At 47.0% G+C, this 8,958-nt stretch overlaps 1 protein-coding gene across 1 annotated transcript; it reads right to left on the bottom strand.

The window, feature by feature from the left end:
* Positions 1 to 1,034: 1,034 nt before the first annotated feature.
* On the bottom strand, positions 1,035 to 5,361 carry TMEM45B (transmembrane protein 45B; the record flags this gene model as incomplete). Its single annotated transcript, XM_084221516.1, has 5 exons — positions 1,035 to 1,152; positions 2,139 to 2,284; positions 3,258 to 3,442; positions 4,470 to 4,682; positions 5,178 to 5,361. 5 exons carry the CDS (start codon positions 5,359 to 5,361, stop codon positions 1,035 to 1,037), a joined length of 846 nt encoding a protein of 281 aa, XP_084077642.1.
* Between the last annotated feature and the right edge of the window lie 3,597 nt (positions 5,362 to 8,958).

Here is an 8,958-nt window from a genome sequence, read left to right as displayed (position 1 = left end):
AAAATCTCTTGCAAAACCCCCACTACACGGAAGGGAGAAGATGTCAGTGCAGAGCATCCTTCTGGCCCTGGGGTTTGAGACATAAACAATGGTAATTTACATTGTGCTGGTGGTTATTTTATTTATGTATATATATAAATGTGTGTATATATATATAATTTTTATTTTAATCCCCATACTAGCATATTTTCCTCCTGTCTACGAGGTGACATTTCCAGTCACTTTTTGCAAGAAATTAGCTAGTAAAGGCAGCCTAAAACAAACCATGTGCTTGTTTCATCTTGCTTTCCAAGTTGAGGGGGTTTATTTTCAATGGAAAACTGGGACATTTCATGAATCCCTGCTGCATGGCCATGTATTTTAGAGTTGTTTAAGCTTTTCAGGTCTGAGGGATGGATTTTTCTAAGCTATTATTACACACTCTATAATTTATCAGTCTTAAATTTAAGGATATCAGCTCAGTGAGGATTTTTATTTCACATTTATTTACACTCTTAGCCTTTAAGGGAACATGAAGATGATTAACAAAAGCCCTCTTTAGTTCAAAGCTTCAGTAATAACATTTGTATTGTGTGCAATCAAGCCCTGGTGTTGCAAAAATTGCCATAATCTCACATTCAACACTCTCTAACTTGTCCTTCTTGGGGTGATGCCTTGCTCCAGAGGTGCATGACCTCAGCCTGGAGATTTCCCTGACTTCAACCACAGGAGGTCAAAGCCTTCAGGCTCTTGGAAAAGTCAGCTGGCCAAAAGATGCCCTCCATCCCTATGGGAGCATACAAGGGAGCCCACAGGATGATGTAATCTTGTCACGCTGAATTTCCATGCTTTGTTTTTCTGCTAAGAATCACTTCAAAGCTGTGGCCATGTTTGAGCCAGATATATTTGGGTATGGATGGAGGGCAGCCAGCCCTGTGTGCTCAGCCTTCCTCCCAGCTGGGGCACCTCTCTTCCAAAACAAAAATATTTAATTTGATTTGTTTCTTCTGGAAGAGGGACTGTTCATGTATTTGGAGCAGGAGCTTGCATCCTCCTCACTCTTCATCGGAGCCATTCAAGAAGGCAGCTTGGGAGCTGCTGTCACCCTCCTGCTGCCGGACCCCCAGGCTGATGTAGGGCTCTCCGCTGCCTCTCTGGAGCCTCTGGAGACAGCTGTAGCACAGGAGCAATAAGTAATTATTAGAAAAAAACCCAACCTAATGCCACTCACCAGAACACTCATTCTAGAGGTCCTAAATTGCTATTGATGTGGGATTGAGTGGTTTTTGTTCTGTATAAAGTCTACTTGATGGCATGGACTGAACTATCCTTTCTGTAGCTTATACAGCATCCCTCAGAGCATCCCTTAAAGTGGGATAATCTTCTCATCCCCTTGGAAAAGCCAGACCGAGGGCGGGTAATGCCCTAGTTTTTGTACCTCTAAGAATTCAGTGACCTTCAACTGCTTTGATGTTCTTGCAGGGTAGAGGATGAAGTGTCAGGGGGTCGTGGTAATGCTTTAATGTCTCTGTCAAACTAAAGTTTGACTTCAGCACTCATTGCAGAGGAAAATAAGCAGTGTGACTTCCAGGAGCACCTCTAGGGACTCAGTTGTTTGATTTCCCATTTAATGCCCGTGCCTCTTGCTGACACTGTTTTGCATTCTGTGCACTCAACAAATACCGTGCCCTAAAACCTGCAGTAGTCTGGGACTGCTTGTTCAGCTGTGATTTTGTACTGCAGTAAGGGCTGGGTTACATCTGTCTCACGACAGACATCCCACCCTGCCTGCCTACCCCAGCCCTGCCCCAGCCCTGTCCCAGCCCCGTCCCTGCCCTGTCCCTGCCCTGTCCCAGCCCTGTCCCAGCCCTGTCCCAGCCCTGTCCCAGCCCCGTCCCTGCCCTGTCCTAGCCCTGTCCCTGCCCTGTCCCAGCCCTGTCCCAGCCCTGCCCCAGCCCTGTCCCTGCCCTGTCCCAGCCCTGTCCCAGCCCTGTCCCTGCCCTGCCCCAGCCCTGTCCCTGCCCTGTCCCAGCCCTGTCCCTGCCCTGTCCCTGCCCTGTCCCAGCCCTGTCCCTGCCCTGTCCCTGCCCTGTCCCTGCCCTGTCCCAGCCCTGTCCCAGCCCTGCCCCAGCCCTGCCCCAGCCCTGCCCCAGCCGTACCAGTAAGCGAGGCTGTAGTTCACAGCCAGGATGGCCACGGCAGCTGCCCAGTGCCAGAAGAAGCACATCGTGAGGAACATGATGTTGCTGTGGTCATTCTCATCCCACACGGGACCTCCCCACGGCTGGAACAGCACAACACCGATCTGGGTGGAACAAGAAGTTTGTGGAACAGCTACATTGGGAAAAAAATTATAGAATCCCAGAATGCCAGAATTGCTTGGGTTGGAAGGGACCTTAAAAAACCTCAGAGCCAGAGGCCTCATCATCCTCACAGAGTTACCTTTATTCATGTGGTGACCAAGGAACTTGAGCCCTGACCAGATAGAGGTTTTTGCTGAGAGTGAAGTTCATCCTTGCAATGAGAGGCCACACAAAGTAAATCTGTGCCCAAGATAACTCTTTTTTTGTTCAATATCCAGAACAATTGTCCCTCAGCATTCCAAACTCCAAGCCATCCTTTAAAAACGCCAGATTTTGTATTTTACAAGCTCAGCCCAGTTTTTTACCTCTGCATATAGGCTGGTTTGAGCTAGTACAGCCTTGAAAAAGAGAAGGGAAGGTGGTTTGGTTTTGGGGTGGTTATTTTGGTTCTTTTTTTGTTGGTTTATTTTTGGTTGGTTGGTTGGTTTGGTTTTGTTTCTTTTTTTGTTTGTTTGTGGCTTTTTTTGATAGCTTAGTTTTGAGAGCAATTATCTCCAACTGATTTCTTGCTTTTCCAACTCCTACCAATGTAAGCAGCTGGCTGTATTTTAACTCAGCTGTTTTATTGCTGGTGAGGTTTGTATCTTTTCACTAAACCAGAGGGAGGGCTGTAGGGAGCATTAGACACATTAAGCAACTAGTACTTGGTTATTAGGTACTGTAAAATGTTACTCATTTGCTTTTGCTCTTCCCCCTGGAGAAGCAATAAGCCAAAACAAACAGCTCTTGCAGCAGGAGCAGCCATCAGAGATGACCTGTGATAACTAAATTTTCATTCTGGGTTATGAGCCATTTATGAAGTGAGCCTGGCAAAATAATCCTTGGGAGATATGTGATTGATATGTGATGTATAACTTGTTCCCCTCTTTCCCCTCTTTTCTCTTTGCTTCATTGCTCTGGGAAGGCTGAACAGACCTGCCAGAACCACGTTCCCTGGACGATGGTGATGTGGGCTCGGAACATCTCCAGGACAATGTTGTCACGCAGGAAAACCTCCAGCAGGATGCTGCCAGCCCCAGCAAAGATGGTGATGAGCAGCAGGGAGTGGATGTGCTGATCCAACATGGGGCGGTGAAGGACGTGGTAATAGAAGAGACAGCCTGCAAAACACGAGCCCTGCTTAGAGCAGCATTAGCAACAACAGCCGCGGCCACCGAGCTGAGTAAATCACCCGCCTGGATGGCAAATTGAGACAGGCCATCATGGAAAGCGGGGACTCCACATAGCACCATCCCCTAGGCCTCCTGGCATCCCAGCATCCTGGAAGGATGAGATGCCCAACCTTGGGGCAGGAGGATCTGAGCAATACAATGACCAAGGACAGGGTAGTTTTCTTCCCACATCTGTGCTGTCACCTCTTCAGATGACCCTTCCCTTCTAGCCAGGCTTCTGCTGTGGCCTTCCTTCTTATTGCCAAACTTCACCATTTTTTGGGAGCTGTAAATGATAGATTTCCTGGTCTTACACACCAAACTGTTCATTTGGAGCTGCCCCTGCTGCTGTTGCCTCAAAAACTGCTGTGATTGGGAAAGGAAAATTAATAGGAGCTGTGCCTTCATTAAGGAGGGTTCTATATAAACAAGACCTTCTTTTCCCATAGAGTGTTGGAACTAGATGATCCTTAAGCTTCCTTCCAAGCCAAGTCTTTATATGATTCTATGATCCAAAAGGGGTCTGGAATCCCAGCTAGCAACTTGTAAGGCAGCCTGAGGACAGAATAATATTCATGATGTGCTGAAGCCGAAATAAATCACTTCAAAATGCCACGTGCCATGCAAGGAGATGAGGCTAATGATGCCTGCAGCGCAATTAATGGCTCTCGGGGGAACGTGGGGCAGGGGAACATCCTGTGGATGGCAGAGGAATGCAGAGTTCACCAGCCATTTATCATGACAAGGAACCTCATTCTGCTGCTTTGCACTGCAGTAGCCTCAGAAATCCCAAACCAGAACCTATCTGTGACTGTATTTCTCATCTCATTCCATCCCAGCCTGCCATAATATATCCCCTGCAATGTGTCCTATCTCCAGAGGCATCTGGAGCCATATCTCTGTCAGGCAAACTTTAGCTCTTCTCTGACTTGGTCCCCAATATCCCTCCCCAAATTAAGCACCACCTTCTACCAACCTTCAACGAACACAGCCATGGCCAACATAAGGCGATCCAGACCCTGCGGCACCACCTGGGAGATGAAGGTGAGGACATCGACCACCCCGGAGAGGCCGTAGAAGAGGTACATGGTGGTGTGCTGCCAGTTCATCAGCTTCACCCAGTCATGCTCCTCCCCGCTGTACAGGTACAAGTGGGGACCGTCGGGGACAAACTGCTCTGCCAGCATCCCTGCAGGACACCAAGAGCATGGAGTTCCTGGGGGTTTATTTGCAATGGTTGAGACTGCTCCTTGGTGCTGGGGTTCTGAAGCAGGAACTGGTGAGTTTGCATTAGGGAGAAAAGACTGGATGGAAAAATCAGGCTTGTGCTTAATGGCAGCTCAGCTTTGGGAAGGGGTATGAGACTTGCTTTTCCACATCAGACTATACCAGAGATCAAGTCAAGATGGACATCAAGGATGCATCCAGGCTGCCCAGACGAGCGCTGGAATCACCATATTTGGGAGTATTCGAAAATATGTGGGTAGGGTGCTCAAGTTCATGGTTTAATGGGGGATGTGGCAGTGGTTAATGGTTGGACTTACTGACCTAAGAGGTCTTTTCCAGCCTTAAAGGTTCTCTGATCCTTCATATCTGGACCAGTTTCTATGGAGTCAGGGCTCCTCTACAGTCATCAGCGCAGGCTAGGTGAATACTGGCATAGCAAGTGAAATATAACCCTTACCTATTAGAGAAAAGAGGATTTTGATTGCCCCTTCAATGGCATCCACACGCTGGAAACAGTAAGCCCTGTGGGATTTTTTATTTACTTTCTGGCTGAGATACTGCAGTGGGTATTTCACAGACCACCAGAGTCCAAAGAGCAGGAAGAAGCTGCCTGGAAGTGCGTGACCCTTAAAATTTGCCATCCTGTCGAGCTCTTCTGTCTACAAGGCAAAGAAAAACAATGTAATTATTCAATTTACACAAGTTATTTGGTATAACACTGGGAAAAAAACAGGATTTCCCTTTCAGGGAGGACTGGAGTAGGCTTGACCAAGCACATGGGAATAGGAAGGAGCACAGGGAACCCCTGGGACCTTTCTGAGGTCCTTGCCCCAAGATTAGGAAATGTCAAAAAAAGCCACAGTTGTTTCAAAAAAGCTCCAAATCTGCTGCAATATCTGATACATCCCAGCCTGAACCTTTAATTCCAAGGATCTCTCTCAGCAGTAGGTCCTGCTTTTCTTGCAGGACCTTTTTTTAACATAAGGATCTGCTGCTGACCAGGGCTTTTCAGGACCAGGTAGGAGAGATAATACACAGGGGAAACAGGAATGTCTAGGAGTAAACAGCAGAGTGTTTCTTTAGCTCCATGAACAGCCATGAAAGTAGTGTGCAAGGTCCAAAATTTTTTTAAATCTCTGGAATTATTTCAGGCCATGGAAGAGGTGAAAAAATCCTGCATCTATTCCACAAACCAAAGCATTTTGTTAAAAATATACCTTCAAAAATACCCCAAAAGCTGCTGGAAACAAAACATTGTGGGTTTAGGCAAACAGATCAAGTCGTTCCCTGCATCCTGACCTGCTCACACTCCTCCTTCCCTCTCCTGAGCATCCCTAAGCCAGGACTTGCACCAAGCTGCTGGAGCCTCTGTGCCGGAGTGCACACACGCAGGGTTTGCAGGATGCTGAGGGACCCATTTCCTGGGAGAATTACAGCAATTAAACCCAGCCAGCTCCTGTTTGCTGTTTGCTTAATTAGGCTGAGAACTGATCAGCTCTTTCATGTGGGTTCAACCATATGTTTGAGGGCCGCCTTGGTGTGAGGTGGTGTCAGACTGAGCAATTAGGAATGTTTTAATTGATAACAAGTCTGTGCTGCTGGTGCGCAGGACTTCCTTCTCTGTTCAGTAACTTCTCTGTACCAATCCACACTTAACTGTGGGCAGAAACTGCATAGCAGAAGTTGCATAGTTTGGAGCTGAATCTGACCTCCCCATCTCAGACATCCTGATTATCCTGAAACTGCCTTCCCCAGCAGTATTTTGGGCTTCAGTCCCCACTTGCTGAAAATATAAACCAAAGATATTCTTACTGTGCTGTTGCACAAGGGATAATTTGTGTGTGGGTTTAAACATGAGTTGTTGCTGTCAGCCTTGGAGAAAGAGAGTTGTTTCTTTGGCTTTATTACTATCTGATTTCAGGATGGTTTCTCCCAGGGACACCTTGTTTCATCCCTGGAAGTCCATGGCTGGTGCAGATACCATCTCCCAGAGGAGTCTGCCCCCATGCAGATTTTTCTGCATGGTTAAAATTAATCTCCTTAATCCCTGCAACCAACCTGCCTGATCTGAGCTGGTTTAACCAAACAACTAATCCAACAGCTCGAGCAAAGCAAACATTGGCTCCATGTGCAAACATCACCCTGGTAGATGCAGCCACACAGGGCTGATGTTCCTGCAGTGCCACCAAGCACCTCTGAGCTATCCCAGTGGGTTCATGAAGATGAAGATGAATTTAGGGGGATTAAATCCAAGAGTGGAAAAGTTGTGCATGGAAAGGGCATGGTATGAGATGGCAGCTTTGCAGGTCACTATTAGCACTGCAGGGTTCTGCCTTATTTAATGACTTAAAAGGAAAGATTTATTGACAAAGGGTGCATTGGGTAATTAAACAGAAAATCAAACCAAGATGCTGTTTACCAGCAGGGCTAGCACAGTCCAGTGGGTTAATACAATCATTTCTGCAGTCCTTTGAAAGGGGCAATTGGGAAATGGGAGCATCCAACTGTTTCCCTGTGGTTAAGGGAGCAGCATTCCCAAGCCATGGAGAGGGCTGAAAAAATCTGTATTTTTTGGGTAAGTAGAGAATCTCATCATATACACGATATGGGGATAATGGCTTTAAACTGAAAGAGGGGAAATTTAGATCAGGAACAAGGAGGGATGGTGAAATATCAGGGTAATAACTGGAAGCAGAACCAAATCCATCCCAGAATACCACAAGAAGAAGGATTGCTGCCATATCCTGCTGTATTAATGCTACAATTATAACATGACCATAGCAATATACACTCAAATGTATAACTGATGTAGCTCTTGCAGTTACATATTAAAGGCTGATATAAAGTGGGGCCTGATGGTTTTCCAGCCGAGATCGATGCAGTCAAACTGGGATGACCTGAAGGATACACCAATCAATCACAATTAAAAGATCAGCTAAGTGGGGTATGCACAGCCACCTTACAGTGCTTATGTGATCTGAGCTGAGCTCAGGGGGTCGTGGGGACTCTTTTCTGGTTCTGGTCTCCATTCTTGGCTTATAGCAGGGAGCACATGGCTCAGCTGGGACACGTGACCCACAAAGCTATTTCTCTTGCTTCTCTTCCTCCTCTGAAAAACATGCAATGTGTAAGCACAGGGGAAAAAACCAACCACAGTTATGTTGTGCCCTGAGGCAAACAGCTCTTGTTTATCCCCGTAGCTCCAAAGGAATTGAGACATGCTTACAATCAGCAGGGAAAAGAGCAAGCTGAAGGTCCAGTGGGTGCTGGTGTTGGTGGCCACAGCCACCATCCCAGGGCATCCCTGCTGAATGTGACTTTGTCCCTTCCCTCATCACCCAGCCATGTTTGGCAACATCCCCGTGTCCTTGCTGGCTTGTCATTCATGCTCTTTGCCCCCTGTTTATTATGGTGCCCTACACTGTATCTGCTTAATGATTTACTGTTTCATCTGTTCTTATCACCTCCCAGAGGAGCTGGTTTTTCTTGGTTTATAGCTAATGCACCCAGCCACCGGGGGAGGCATCTGGAGGATGGTAAAGAGTCTGAGAGCCCAATTAGGCTTTCACCTCCTTCTTCTCACACTACTCTGGCAGCCACAAACTCTCTTTTTAGCCACAGCCTGGGCCATTTTACTGTTCCAAATATCTTGTTCAGTTTCCTGAGGGATTTTTTTTTTGTTTTGTTTTGGTTTGGTTTTTTCGTTTTTTTTTTAGTCCATTTATAGTGTCTCAATCAAGGCATCACTTCCATTTTCCCCAGCTAGGAAATCACAGTCTGAAGTTCACTAGTGGGCAGAGCAGACAGCCATCAACCCTACAATTAACTTTGCCCTTCAACCTGTGTGAATCAGGCGGTTCAGACACACCAGAGCTGGTTTGCTCACTGTACCTGTGCTTGGCTCTCAGAGCATCTGTGGGTGACAGGGATGGTCCCCAGGGAAAGGCTGACTCAGGAAAGAGGAGAAGTGTCTTGACTTGTGAAAAAACCACCCAAGCTGAGCTCAGGCTGAGGTGAGGAATACCACTGAGATGCGTATCTGGAAATAATGAAGCTATTTCCAGACTTCCAGAGGGGATCTTGTGTTGAATCTGCAGCTGCAGGAGCGCATCAAATCCAGACCTACAGACTGACAGCAGCTGAGGTGTTGTGCTCAAAAAACCACCCTCAGTCAGCCCCTTCCCTATCCTGCATGTCCTCTGTGTGTCTCCTGGAATACAACATAACCCACTGGCCAA

The sequence above is a fragment of the Fringilla coelebs genome, assembly GCF_963513975.1.
Source record: "Fringilla coelebs genome assembly, chromosome: 25".
Classification (NCBI taxonomy): domain Eukaryota; kingdom Metazoa; phylum Chordata; class Aves; order Passeriformes; family Fringillidae; genus Fringilla; species Fringilla coelebs.
This window is presented reverse-complemented; position numbering and strand designations above follow the sequence as displayed.